Source organism: Schistocerca piceifrons, chromosome 3 (genome assembly GCF_021461385.2).
Source record: "Schistocerca piceifrons isolate TAMUIC-IGC-003096 chromosome 3, iqSchPice1.1, whole genome shotgun sequence".
Classification (NCBI taxonomy): Eukaryota; Metazoa; Arthropoda; class Insecta; order Orthoptera; family Acrididae; genus Schistocerca; species Schistocerca piceifrons.
In genome coordinates this window covers 404,948,553-404,963,961 of record NC_060140.1, presented here as the reverse complement: position 1 = coordinate 404,963,961, position 15,409 = coordinate 404,948,553, and the positions used below count along the sequence as shown (strand labels likewise).

Here is a 15,409-nt window from a genome sequence, read left to right as displayed (position 1 = left end):
TACAATAGCATGGAGAGCTGCATCAAACCAGTCTCTCGACAACAACAACAATGTGTGCCACACTGCTCCTTTTGACTTGTTTCATTTCTCAATTTTAAAACAATGAAGCAAATAAATAATATAAAAAGTATCTTGAAAATTTTGGCTCAACATCTTACCACTCCCAGATACACGCTAACCGCTATTTCAGATATGTCGTACTTAAATGGGTGTATGTAGGATAAATTATGAAAGAGGAATAATGAAACATTGACACGTAGAAGATACACATTGTAGAAAGGCCGTATTACGCTCCAGCCCGTAATTTACATCTGTACAGGCAGTACATCCACAGTTGTCTGTATTCTTAGATAAAGGAAGTAATTTACATTTCCTGTACCTTTGATGAAGTCGACCGCCATCTCCAGACCGTAAGTGTCCATATCGCAGTCGTCGAGTATGTGCGCACCGATGGTGACGTTGGGCAGCAGCGAGGGCGGCGCGTTGATCCTGTCCAGCGTGTAGAGCATGGTCTCGAGCGCCTGCACGCCGCCCTGCGGCATCACGGGCCCGCACGTCACCGTGTCGGAGCGCTCGTGCACCATCATGAGCCCGCCCAGCACCAGCTCACCCTCGACCACCGCCTCGCGCTTCACGGGCCAGGCGGCCTTCCAGGCGCTGAGGTGCGCCTTGGCTCCGTCCGCCTCCTGCAGGTAGCGCTGCTGCAGCTGGTGGTGGTGGCGGTGGGGGTGGCTGGCCAGGCAGGGGGTGGTGAGCGCCCAGGCGGCGGCAGCGGCGGCCAGCACCAGGGACACCGGCGGGAGGCCGCAGCACTGCCGCCACGGCCATCGCTCCCGCTGCGTCTGGCACATGGTTTACCGGAGGCGGAGGACGTTGGCGCCTCTCCGCCGGTCGTGGCTGCTCACCAGCCGCATTACGTCACACGGTCGCCTGCACGTGCTACGAGAGCGGTAATCCGAAGAACAAATGGATGGCATCCCTGATAATATCTGGCTTTCTTCACGCTGAAGTACACTCCATTTAATTTATTTTATACAAGAATGGTGTGTTTTATTATTCTTGGTACCCTGTATCCATTTGAACCTATATCACAGCACTCAGAAAGATACTAATTTTTGAAGCCTGTTACGCAGAAGATAAGCTATATTGTCAATATGCTCGAATGTTTTACGTTAGTCCAGTTACCTAATCATCATTGGTATTCACTGTAGATGTATCTCGAAACATAAACACGTCACTTGGATTTAACAGCCCACCAAAATACTTTTTTCTTCACTGCGTCTTCAATGCATCTCCACCAGCTTGTAAAGCTGCTTGTTTTAATTCCTGACAGTCGTACAAAACAGCCAGTGATCTGCAACATAGTACAAACAGTATGATAGAAATAAACTCGTAAACATATGAAAAATTCATTGATATTGTGTTGACAACAATGAATATAACAATAACAATAGTTGGCCGGTTTAGCCGTTACTCAGCATCCTTCAGTAGCTTAAGAATGTCACTCTGTTCCATCAATAATATTTAAGTCGAGTAGACGGACTGTCGGGAAAAATGTAGTTATGCATCGGTAGTGACATATTTGTGTAGTGCTCTAATTAACAGCCAGAACCGCACTTGCAATGTTCCCGAACAAGAGAGACAGTTAACTTTGTATAAAATTAACTTTGTATAAAATTGTCGACACTAATCGTCGTTTTCCGATTACAAATTAAATAATGAAGATCTTTACGGATCAGTGTGATTGATTTGAGATATCAGTATCTTAAAGCAGAACAAAACTATTGAGATTACTTACAGCATAAATGAACATGTCACTGCAAAGTATGCATATTTAAACTAAATATAGATTTACGTATTCTGGTTTCTGCGACACGAAGTTGCAGCTTAAATTCTGTTTGAATCATTTAGCTTTCAACCTACCAGTGGTTACCACGTGCTGCAATTTAACCAAAGGTTATTTCGTAAAATTAGTATAGATCGTCTTGATAGATTATAAAACAGTCTCACGCCCATTAAGTAATACTGCCATTCCTTCTCATCATAAAATTCAATACAGCGTCTGGATTCTGAAAAACAGTTACATATTTATAGTTCTGCTTGGGAGCGTTGTCAGGTTACTGGATTTCCTATCAGCAACAAATCGACCATGGACGTTTCAAGATTTTAAAATCTGTCCATGCTAAAGTTGCTGATGTGACTGTGAAGTGGAAACACGAAAGGAAAACCACCGCCAGACTAAGATCAGTCAGATCTCACGACCATCGGTAATTGCGAAGGACGACTGTAAAAAACAAAAAGAAATTATCGGAAGGAGTCACTCGTGAGTTCAAAAATGCCACCAGCTCTCTAGCCATCAGAATGACTGTGCTCAGTTAAAAAGAAAACTGTGCAATGGTCGAGCACCTTCTAATAACCCACAAATTTCTGTAGTCAGTGCTAAGTTATGCTCTAGGTGGCGAAAGAGCTGAGTCGCTGGAAAGTGGATGACTGGAAACGAGTAACTGGAATGATGAATCTCTCTGTACCCTATGGCAATGTGAGAGAAGGGTTCAGGTTTAGAGGCTGCCTGGACAATATTGCTGCTCATCATGTGTAGTCCAAAGAGTGAAGTATGGAGGAGGTGGTCTGGGGATGTTTTCCGTCATTAGGCTGTTGCTCCTCCACAGTTATCACTGGAAGTGTTCTTAGCAGAGTTCATCCCATCATAAAAGAGGAAGCATAGACACAACCGCTAGTAAAAGTCCAATATTAGGTGTCCGCAATCTTTTAATCATGTTGTGCATATGATGATGAATCATTAGGAGACTGAAAACTAACTCGTTATATAACTAATATGTCAAGCACATACATTTTTCATTCACACCACATTCACAGCCCGTCCGTACACAGAGCAACTAAAAAGTGGTGGCGGCTTTTGCAGGCTGGCTAACAGCGCAGGTCTGCACAGTGCGCTACATTGAAATGAAAAGCTGCAGTTTGCTCGTGCGAGTGTGGAGAAGCGGGCATATTATCTGTTGCACCCGGTCATCTTTTGATCACACTTAGCAAGTCGGGTACAGGTTCAGTGTCAGAGGAAGTTATGGTCCTCAGTTATTATTACACACAAATGAAAACACGAAGAATATTCTTGACTGATCTGTGCATACAAGGAACAACGGTATCTTCATCTACATTTTCATACTCACTGTGATTGACTACTTGCATTTGGCGGGCATAGCCGTTTTACTAGTGAAGGTTGTGTCTCCCTTCATTGCTACACCGATGTCTTTAACGACTTAAAGTATTATGTACACAGGCGGATGCGGCGATAAGCCACGAGACTGGTCAAGTTCCATTAAAAAATGGCTCTGGGCACTATGGGACTTAACTTCTAAGGTCATCAGTCCCCTACAACTTAGAACTACTTAAACCTAACTAACCTAAGGACATCACACACATCCATGCCCGAGGCAGGATTCGAATCTGCGACCGTAGCCGTCGCGCGGTTCCAGACTGTAGCGCCTTTAACCGCTTGGCCACCCCGGCCGGCATGTTCCTTTAAAGATTACCATAAAGCTTTACAGGGCGTTCTGTTTCTAAGATTTTGTTACCACAACTGCGGATGCCTGAAGAAGAGAGTTGTTTATTTACATTGAACAACTAAGCTGTGCCATAGTGATTTGGCACAGGTGATTTCTTCCGTCCCAGCGTAACGTAATTTTCATTTTGGAAACATAAAAGTTATGAGATTTATACAGGGCGATTCCGTGATGATGTTACAAACTTTCAGGAATAACGGAGAAGGGTAAATGAATCAATTTGCGGCACGGGATTCTGGTCAGGAAACAACCAGGTAGAAAGCTGTAAGCGAAAATCATTCTAATACCTGTGACAATGGACCTCTTCTACTGCCAGCTCTGTGTTTTCAGGAGAAAGTAGTACCGATAAAACAAAGAAAAACACAGTTGTAAACATGGCTTCTAAAGGCCATAACTTATATGCTATGAGCACTTTTTCAGTAGAAGAGGTGCGTTTTACAGTAGCAAAGATGAACATGTGCTGATAGCTACTAACGTTTGCACTTTAGAGCCTATGTCTACCATACAGTAAATGGGGTCCATTGTCAGAGGCATCAGAACGATTTTACTTTTTAAATCTTGATTCGGGCTTTCCTGACCAGAGTCCCTTACCTCAAATTGATACATTTACCCTTCTCCGTTACCAATGAAAGTTTGTAACAGCCTCAAGGAATCGCCACGTAATCTCGGAAATGTAGTGACGGTGATTTATGTTCCTTAAATGATTTATATGTAAGCACAGCTGTGTTCACACGTGTCGAAGATTTATCATTTTCGTGTCGTTTTCGCTATTGACTTGCACACGACTGTGTGCTCGCAATTTTACAGAATGAAACAGTCACACAAAATAATATTCCTGATATTATGAACATTTCGTGTGTACGTTTGCCCTAATGACGCACAGGAACTTTTATTTCAAACAATACATGTACAGTACATTACGCACGTGTCATTGAACTTATATTCCCGTCTCACACCACGCTTTCTCTGTCAATCTCCCAAGCAGTAGCCTGGGAACTTGTAGTCCTATATAACAGGACATTTTTCGACTTTCTGTACAAAGCTAATCTTCAAAGTCTGCCATTTCGTTTTCAAATTAACCCTCCTAGTACCACTGGGGCCATGTGACTCCATAAGCAGATTTGAAATATATATCTTCCTTGAATCAAAACGACGATTTTCTAAGTTGCTTGTATGAAATGACATATTGCTCAGTTTTACATTTATAACATATTAAAATTTATTCAAGGGCTACGCACTGAGTACCACTGGGGTGAGCATGACCGCAATCTGAATTTTGTTTGTTTCTTGAATGTAACATTATGAAAACAGAATGATGAATGTTACGTTGAAGAGATGTTATACAAAACACTTGCAAAATGAAATTAACATTTTCCACTCATTATTTATATCCATTATTGCCGTTTTTTGCATCAGCCGTTGTTGTGTATGCCTCAGTTGTTGATAGTGTTTTGCTTCAGCGCATGCAAGAACTACGTTATGACTAGAAAACGTTTCTGTTGTGCTGAAATACAAGCAATTTTGAATGTAGAAGAGGAATTAGAGATATAGCATCTGATGATGAATGAAGATACTGATGCTGATATTTCTGGAGGTAGTGAATCAACTGAAGATTCTGATGAAGACGTTGAAGACTTGGAAACTCTACTTCGTAAAGTTGGTAACATCTCAAATCAGAATGTTTTCAAGTAAGTGTATGTAATCTAACGTATGTTTGCAAAAACTTTAATGACAGTACTAATAATAAAAATCTGTAAGAACATATGTGAAATACTAATCCCATTTTTTCAGGTGGAGAAATGGAAATGGAACATGGGCAAAAATCCTTTTAGATTACATGGGAGACAGCCAGCACGAAATATACTGAAAATTGTTCCAGGAATACTGTAAGGTACGTAAATACTGTGCAGTCAGCGTTTTAATTATTTATGAACCCCAGCGTTTTCCAGATTACTTTGGACTAACAAAGAAGATAACATTATTTCCGGTAACAAATGGACAGATCTTGACAGAGAAGAATTTGAATGCATTCTTAGCCTCTTTATTCTTGCGAGAGTGTACAAAGGTTACAAAGAGGGTATAGTGAATTTATGGAACGAAGAGCATGGCTAACCTATTTTCAATAGTTCTATGGCTAGGAATTGCTTTACAGATATATCACGCTCTATTCGGTTTGATGATGCTCAGCATTGGTGACAGAATCGTAGCCCTAATAAACTGGCTCCTATAAGGTATTTACCTTAACAGAGAGTAAACACATTACATGATGCATAAGAAACACAAGAGAATATTACTGTTGATGAAAACTGGCAACTTTTAGGGGTAGGTGTCCATTTTGCTTGTACAAACCCTCAAAACCAGAAACGTATGGTATAAAGACATAGGCTGCATGTGACAGTACTAATTACTATGTCACACACCTGCAGGTATACGCAGGAAAGGGCGAAGAGCAGTCTATATAAATAAATCAGGTAAAAAGTGTAGTGATAGGATTGACAGAACATAAATCCGGGAGTGGTAGAAATATCACTACAGAAATTTCTTTACAAGTTGGGCTTTGGTAAAGGAACTAGAACGAAAACCAATGCCTGCTAGGAACACCAAAAAAAGTTGTCATGAAGTAACTGCAGAATTTATGGAAGCAAGAGGAAGAACTGCATCTTCATGTCTCTTCAGATCCCAAGAATCAGCAACAATAGTCCCCTATTGCCCAAAAAAGGGCACGATAGTGACATTACTGAGTACAATACATTTCAGAGAGGAAATAGGTAACGGCGAAGCAGTTGGTTGGTTGGTTGTTTGGGGAAGGAGACCAGACAGCGTGGTCATCGGTCTCATCGGATTAGGGAAGAATGGGGAAGGACGTCGGCCGTGCCCTTTAAGAGGAACCATCCCGGCATTTGCCTGGAGTAATTTAGGGAAATCACGGAAAACCTAAATCAGGATGGCCGGACCCGGGATTGAACCATCGTCCTCCCGAATGCGAGTCCAGTGTCTAACCACTGCGCCACCTCGCTCGGTGGTGGCGAAGCAGTAAAACCTATTATAACCCTAGAATATAATACAGCTAAATCAGGTCTAGGCACAAAGGACAAGTTAGTCAGGACCTACACCACAAAACGTATGACAAGGAGATGCCTATGGTTACTTTTTTACAATATTTTTTTTATATTCGTGCCCTAAATGCCTTCATAGTTTGGCTGAACTAAATGCTGACTGGAATAAAAACACCAACTGCAAGAGAAAGGAATTTCTTCTTCTGGAGCTGGGAGCAAGTGTGGTACAGAAAAACAGAAGTCGGCGCAGCAAATCTTGTCTTCCACGTCATCCTCCTTCAGCAGAAGTACACACCGGGGCAAAACGTGGACGGTGCACCCTTTCGAAAGTTCAGTGGATAAAAAACATTCAGAAAGTCCAGAAGATGCTTTTCTTTGTCTGTAAACAACATTCGGAGGTACTATGTTTTAAATGTAAAGATCTGCTTTGTTTTAAAAGTAAGGATCTGTAAGATCAATGATTAAGACACGATCTGTAAGTACCTATGTACATAATTTGCTTGGTTTCAATCAGTAATGTATGCTTTCATGTCAGTTCATTAAAATAAATAGAATATTGCCAATATATCCCGAGTTAATTACTTGGTTATCATATGGACTCCAGCGGTACTCACTGTAACAAAAAAATTCTAATAGTAGAAGGGTTAAATCAGTACAGAGATGTTTTCGAGGAGACGACGAAACTCATATCGCTTGGCAACATAGACGCCGACTAGCTGGCAACTGGTTAGTAACGCGTCGCAAGTGATTTACGGGTGAGTCAGTCACCAGTCACACCGTCTGCGAAGCCCTACCTACACAGTAAGTGATTTTTTTAGTGAGGGGGGAGGGGCCAGTTACCATCTCAGGTCGTCAACATGTTTCATCTGAGTCGCTCCTTGGGCGGAGGGCCTGACTTTTCAACCAAGTCCAAATCGTGTAATTCGTATCTATAGCTGAAAATCATCTGTGATATGCTTTAGTGTCTTCATAGAACTACAACATGGAGCTACTTCAGATTCTGGATTACACAGAATTTGACTTTAGAGTAAAAGACTATTGACAACTCAATCTGTCATGAAGAATGATATGTTATTAATTTCTTAAGGAACTTAATTTTTGTACGATATCTACAGCATGACCACGCTCCTCATATAGTCCAAACAATTAAATCCGAGAACTATTTGTTAATAGATTCATATTACTAGGTTGTTTATTAAAGTAATTTCTCGGAACAGAAATGAGTTCATGTGTCGTTTGCATCAAGACATGATCCTCTAATGCAGCACCATCACTGTTTTTTATTGTCAATTACAATGTTTGGCTGGATAGATACTTCCCTGCTCTGGTTGATAATGGTATTCCTTTGCTGGTATTAGAGGATTATTTGCATCATATATATGCCTCGTGTTCCGCGGTCAAAATTACCTTTATGCCCACATTTTAAGTGTGGAGACAGCTCTCCAGTATCACACTGTAAACAGAAGCAATTCTACATTGCTTACATGTCTGTAAACTAAAACAATCAAATGATGTTTCTCATTTTACTTTAGCTGAACAGCTACTGTGGCAGTTAAAACTGCAGCAAAAGGCCAAGGAAATGGCATCAACTGCACTAACAGTCCAACTAAAAACAACCAAATAAGAAACTAAATTGTAAGACGTTCAGGTATGGTGACAAAACAGATTGGAAGAACATACATGACCCACTTGAAGAAATTAGTTAGCGTATTGCGGTAAATTTAACTTCATTTTCATCACAAAGTGTAGTTTCGAACGACATTATAGGTAACAGTTTTAACAAGAATAAATTTCACACTCTTATTTTATTTTGCTCACATGGATAGTTATTGCAGTATTATCATAAAAAACAACAAATAAATTCAGCGATAAGTTGCACTAATCTTTAAAGTACAACACATGAAATCTTTAAATGTAACAACGAACATTTCACCAACATCGTTAAAACACTTTAGAAAGACTCATCGATGATTCTCTGCGTTTCCGCGCGGGGTAGCTGCACAAATATATATCCGATACACATAAAGAACCTCTGTGAATGTAATGAAAAGTAACACATACAGTGTAAAACCTATATTGAATGAGTAGTATAATGACTTGTAAAATGTCATAACACAGAGGGCGAGAAGGATTAAAGCATGTTTTCCGTTAATAGTATTAGGTTGATACATTGCAGGAAATACGCTTGAAACAGTAGACCGACACATAGTTGATGAAGGCTTACTTCTAACCTTGTCCAAGACAATTACTTTATTTAAGTAATTCATGCACTTCTGACGAGAACTTGTTTCATCATAAAGTGTATGACATAGTGTCACACTGAAATTCAATTATGTAGTACAATGAGATAAACGCCCCTACTTGCTGTGATCTCTCTCCCTGTGTCTGTCTCTTTATCTCTCTATCTACATATTTCTGTGATGTGTGTGTGTGTGTGTGTGTGTGTGTGTGTGTGTGTGTGTGTGTGTGTGTGTGCGTGCGTGCGTGTTGGCGCACTGTACTGTATATTAAAAGTTTTCTTAAAGATCTCTAATATATTACACATATTCTCTGCTTTGGTGATTAAGGTTAGTATTACTTTAATTAACCTGTTAATATGACATTCTATCGATGTTAACTTGTAGTGTGAAATACGCTGCTAATTAAGACCGGCGAGGTGCAACGTGGACTCCGACTCATTCCACCATGACAAACATTATGGAATTCCTTGTTCCTTTGTACATGTAATAAAACCAAGTATTAACTAATTATTTAATTGCCATCGTCAAAGCGCAGACCACCATGAGCATGATTAGCACATGTGGCAGTACGATGTAACTGTATAGAACTACGACATTCCATGCTTCGTAGGTGTATTGTTAATAAGGTCACTGTGGCCAATATTTTCAGCAGAAATCGTTCTCTAGTGATAACTGATTTGGAACAATGCTCTATACAGGAGTGTCAGAAACAGTCTGAAAGCTTGTTAGGGTGCCGTGTGGTGGCTTGTTCTGAGAAAGAATTGTTAAGGAAAAATTCTATACTTTGAACCGGTTCCGAGTTAATTAGCTTTGAAGTTAGTCGATCTGGCCGTAGCGTGCACAGATTCAAGCGGCGTGCCAAATAAAATTAATGTCAATTGTTCTCATAGGATAGGCTATAGCACAAGAGAATGACAGACTTTGGCTCAGATTCGATTCTTACTATCGCCCCATGTCCAATTTTTGTATCGATCTCTCGTTCGGATTTAGGAAACCAAATGAAAAAGCCGTTTGGCGACACCGTCTCTGGCGGGCCGCTTGAATTTTCGTTCACGGTAGACTGAGTGGGTGACCTCAGTGCTAATTGACTCGGAAATGCCGTGGCAAGATATGTTACAGAGTTTCCCCTGATGGCGACACAAATTTTCAGTAATGATGTAGAAGGGGAAATGCAAGAATCTGAGATAAGAAGTGGCCATCAGCCTAGTAGCATGTTAATATTGATTCCTGTCAACCACCGGTGTTAAGAGCTGTCGGGCTCTCAGATGGATGATCGTTAGGATCTGCGAGCGTTGTTGATAAGCGGGGTGCATCAGTCCGTCTGAGGCCATTGGAAGACCTACGTTTTTGAGACGTAGCGGTTCCGGTTGCAAAAGCTAACAACGGCCGGGAGATTGCTTTGCTGACTATATGTCCCTACACATCTCCAACTACTGTTACCCATCAGCCGAGAATGACACTTTAGTCGGTCGGCAACGATGGGCCGCCCGTGTCGGTTCGGACGGAATTCATTTTAGAGATAAGGAGTTAATCAAAGTAAACGAAGCCTAATGGAACGAGATCGAACAAAATGTTGCACTTAAGACAGTACTTCATTTACCAAGGCCCTATATGTGGCACTTCCTCCTATCGGCATCCTCAGTTGAGGATGACACGGCGGCCGGATGGTCCCAGTGGGCCACTTGTGGCCTGAAGACGGAGTGCTTTATATGTGGCACTTCATTCTAATTCGATAGGGTACCCTATGAGGGTTCTCTAATCTATAAGTTTAGTGGTCGTGTACAGCTAAAGTGCTATGAAACGCCTCAAAATGTGAACTGAATACGACTTGTATTCCAAGAAAACTCAGGTAGCTCTTAGCTACTAGAAGTTGCCTGCTGTGGAGACTTTCACCTCAGCACCTGTCGACGTCGCAAGTACACATTAAGAATTGTTCACGGCGATCATGCATATACAGGGTGTTCGAAAATTATAGTTATTAACTCTTAGGAATTATAGAAGTGACTGGGGTGACAATAATTTGAATTGGATCTCATGTCCGGGTAGCTAACCACTACCGTGCTAGAGCCGTTCGAAAATATTTTTGCAGGTAGACAAATGAGTACTAATAATGATGGAGGGAGGGCGTGTTGATGCTTACGCCACATTGCCTGATGTTATCTCACGTCAGTCCTACCTCTGTGACCCGGTTCAAGCCTAATTCGTGTCTCTTTGAGTGTTAGAGCAATGTGGTTGAGCAAACAAAATGGTTCAAATGGCTCTGAACACTATGGGAATTAACTTATGAGGTTATCAGTCCCCAGAACTTAGAACTACTTAAACCTAACTAACCTAAGGACATCAGACACATCCATGACCGAGTCAGGATTCGAACCTGCGACCGTAGCGGTCGCGCGGTTCCAGACTGAAGTGCCTATAACCGCTTGGCCACACCTGCCAGGGGGTGAGCATACGTTTGTAGAATATACCGACATGATCGTTCCGTATATTCGGCTCACGGTAATGAAGAACTGTTCGTCGCCTTTATCAAGATCGATAACTGCAGCCTAAGACTCCATCACATACCTTCTTCACCACAATTACGCTACGGCGTCCAGAAAGGGGGTACCGGTACATTGACCGTTAGCAGGATAGACTGTAGTTCTCCAAGGAGACGTTAACAGCAGACGTGAAAGAGATCATTCTAGATCACGGTGAAGAGAACCCATCAGCTAATACACAATAAATTACTCTGGTTGTTAATGAATGGAACTGTAAAACAAGTGATGCACTGGGTCACGCCTAATAAATTTCTTGTAGAAGTGCTCGCCTTACTAACAAGTTTTCAGATGGTTGTAGCACGGAAACGGTACGTTTCCGTACGCGGGTTCCTGTCAAAATATTATGTAGTCGTTCCCGAGTAGTCAGTCCCCAGTACAAGTCCTGGAAGCTTATAACGGGAATTTCCTAACACCTTATACAGAAATTCTCCTGATGCAGCGAATGGTGGTCCCCCGGGGCGCACTACAGCAGAAAATTGGAAAGGCATATCCACTACCACCCTTAGACCGCCGGGTTCACATCTACAATTGTTCCTCAGTTCCGCTTTCTACATTTGGAAGTTGGTTGTTCATGCACCTCTTTCGACATGTGACATTTTGTTTTGGTTAGGATCCGATCATAGATTGACTGGTTGACTGGTTGGTTGATTTCGGGGGAGGGAACCAAACAGGAAGGTCATCGGTCCCGTCGGATTAGTGAAGGATCGGGGAGGAAATCGGCTGTGCCCTTTCAAAGGAACCATCCCGAAATTTGCCTGGAGCGATTTATGGACATCACGGAAAACCTCATAGCCGGATTCGGGTTTGAAACGTCACCCTCCCGAATGCGAGTCCAGTGTGCTAACCAGTGCGCCACATAGCTCGCTGTCATAGTTTGCTTTAAAAGTATAATTTCTAGTACTTCTGTGATTCACAACTTTTTAATGAACAATAAGGGCTATTTGTGCTGTTATTTTACACATATGCTGTACTTCAATCAGTTTCATTCGTTGAACGTCTTCAGGTTGCCAAATTGTGCTAAGGTCATAAAAATTAATCATTAGCCTTAGTGTCAGCCGTATTGCTCAACATGATCTATATTCGTAAATTATTTCTCCACAGAAAGTAATGTAAATGCCTTGAACAAATTTTAGGCCACAAACCGGCATATATTTGATTTGTAGTCCCAATATACACTCCTGGAAATTGAAATAAGAACACCGTGAATTCATTGTCCCAGGAAGGGGAAACTTTATTGACACATTCCTGGGGTCAGATACATCACATGATCACACTGACAGAACCACAGGCACATAGATACAGGCAACAGAGCATGCACAATGTCGGCACTAGTACAGTGTATATCCACCTTTCGCAGCAATGCAGGCTGCTATTCTCCCATGGAGACGATCGTAGAGATGCTGGATGTAGTCCTGTGGAACGGCTTGCCATGCAATTTCCACCTGGCGCCTCAGTTGGACCAGCGTTCGTGCTGGACGTGCAGACCGCATGAGACGACGCTTCATCCAGTCCCAAACATGCTCAATGGGGGACAGATCCGGAGATCTTGCTGGCCAGGGTAGTTGACTTACACCTTCTAGAGCACGTTGGGTGGCACGGGATACATGCGGACGTGCATTGTCCTGTTGGAATAGCAAGTTCCCTTGCCGGGCTAGGAATGGTAGAACGATGGGTTCGATGACGGTTTGGATGTACCGTGCACTATTCAGTGTCCCCTCGACGATCACCAGTGGTGTACGGCCAGTGTAGGAGATCGCTCCCCACACCATGATGCCGGGTGTTGGCCCTGTGTGCCTCGGTCGTATGCAGTCCTGATTGTGGCGCTCAGCTGCACGGCGCCAAACACGCATACGACCATCATTGGCACCAAGGCAGAAGCGACTCTCATCGCTGAAGACGACACGTCTCCATTCGTCCCTCCATTCACGCCTGTCGCGACACCACTGGAGGCGGGCTGCACGATGTTGGGGCGTGAGCGGAAGACGGCCTAACGGTGTGCGGGACCGTAGCCCAGCTTCACGGAGACGGTTGCGAATGGTCCTCGCCGATACCCCAGGAGCAACAATGTCCCTAATTTGCTAGGAAGTGGCGGTGCGGTCCCCTACGGCACTGCGTAGGATCCTACGGTCTTGGCGTGCATCCGTGCGTCGCTGCGGTCCGGTCCCTGGTCGACGGGCACGTGCCCCTTCCGCCGACCACTGGCGACAACATCGATGTGCTGTGGAGACCTCACGCCCCACGTGTTGAGCAATTCGGCGGTACGTCCACCCGGCCTCCCGCATGCCCACTATACGCCCTCGCTCAAAGTCCGTCAACTGCACATACGGTTCACGTCCACGCTGTCGCGGCATGCTACCAGTGTTAAAGACTGCGATGGAGCTCCGTAAGCCACGGCAAACTGGCTGACACTGACGGCGGCGGTGCACAAATGCTGCGCAGCTAGCGCCATTCGACGGCCAACACCGCGGTTCCTGGTGTGTCCGCTGTGACGTGCGTGTGATCATTGCTTGTACAGCCCTCTCGCAGTGTCCGGAGCAAGTATGGTGGGTCTGACACACCGGTGTCAATGTGTTCTTTTTTCCATTTCCAGGAGTGTATTTATACAAGTTCCACAAGGACCTTGGTTATTACAAAGCGGCTATCTCGGAATCTGGAACCCAGTACCATATGGAGATTGCTTATCTAAGGCTTCTAGGAACAACAAAAACTATATTTTCGATCTTTCGCTTAATTATTGAGCCCATGTATAAATTTATAATTCTGTGCTAATCCACTCATTAAGAGGTATAGTAGAAGTACAGTTTTTTTTTTTTTTAATTTCAGTTCGATAAATGTACATATTATAGTTAGAAATGTGTTTTCTCACGAGACAATGTAACTGTTGGCATGCAAATGCCATGAAGCGGCAAAGATACTAGTATAGGCTTGCGTATTCAAATAGAGACATATGTAAACAGAAACGGCTCTGCTGTCGGCGACCCCTATGTAAGACAACAAGTGTGTCACAATACAGGGATGTGTAAACAGGCAGAATACAGCCCTGCGGTCGGCAACGCCTATCTAAAGCAACAAGTGTCCGTATCAGATGTATGATCGGTTACTGCTGCTACAATGGCAGGATATCAAGATTTAAGTGAGTTGAACAAGGTGCTATAGTCGGCGAACGAGCGATGGGCCACATCGTCTCCGAGGTAGCGATGAAGTAGGGATTTTCCCACACCTCAAGTTCACGAGCCTGAATGGTCAGCGTGACGGACTGTCAATCCTCTGAACCCGGGCTCGATTCCCAGCTGGGTCGGGGAATGTTCTCCGTCCAGGGACTGGGTGTTCTGCTGTCCTCATCATCATCCTATAATCCTAATCGACAGCAGGTTGCCGAAGTGGCGTCAAACTGAAAGACCGGCACCCAGCGAACGGCTAGCCCGACGGGGTGCCCTAGCCATACGATTAAATAAATAAACTTCACAAGTGTTCCGTGAATATCAGGAATCTGGTAAAATTTCAGACCTGTGATATCGCTATGGCCGGAAAAAGATCCTGCAAAAACGGGATCAATGACGACTGAAGAGAAATGTTCAGCATGCCAGAAGTGCAACCCTTCCGGAAATTGCTGCAGATTTCAATGCTGGGCTATCAACACGAGCGTGCGAACCATTCAACGAGGCATCACCGATATGGGCTTTCGGAGCCGAAGGCTCACTCTCGTACCTTTCATGACTGCAGGACACAAGACTTTACGCCTCGTCTGGTGCCGCGGTGCGTACCCATGCGGTGTGAGGCGCTTTGCCACGGTTCGCTCGGCTCACCTCGTCGGAGGTTCGAGTCCTCCCTCGGGCATGGGTGTGTGTCTATTGTCCTTAGCATGCGTTAGTTTTGAACTGAGTAGTGCGTAAGCCTAAGGACCGATCACCTCAGTTGTTTGGTCCCACAGAAACTTACCACAACTTTCCAAATTTTTCCTCGTCTGGGCCCGTCATCACTGACATTGGACT

At 43.5% G+C, this 15,409-nt stretch overlaps 1 protein-coding gene across 1 annotated transcript; it reads right to left on the bottom strand.

Annotated features, from left to right (window-relative positions):
• Positions 1–305: 305 nt before the first annotated feature.
• Positions 306–686, bottom strand: LOC124788695 (metabotropic glutamate receptor 2-like; the record flags this gene model as incomplete). The annotated part of the gene is made up of 1 exon (XM_047255976.1): positions 306–686. A coding segment is annotated over one exon (381 nt), but the record flags the coding sequence as incomplete, so codon positions are not given.
• Positions 687–15,409: the final 14,723 nt, after the last annotated feature.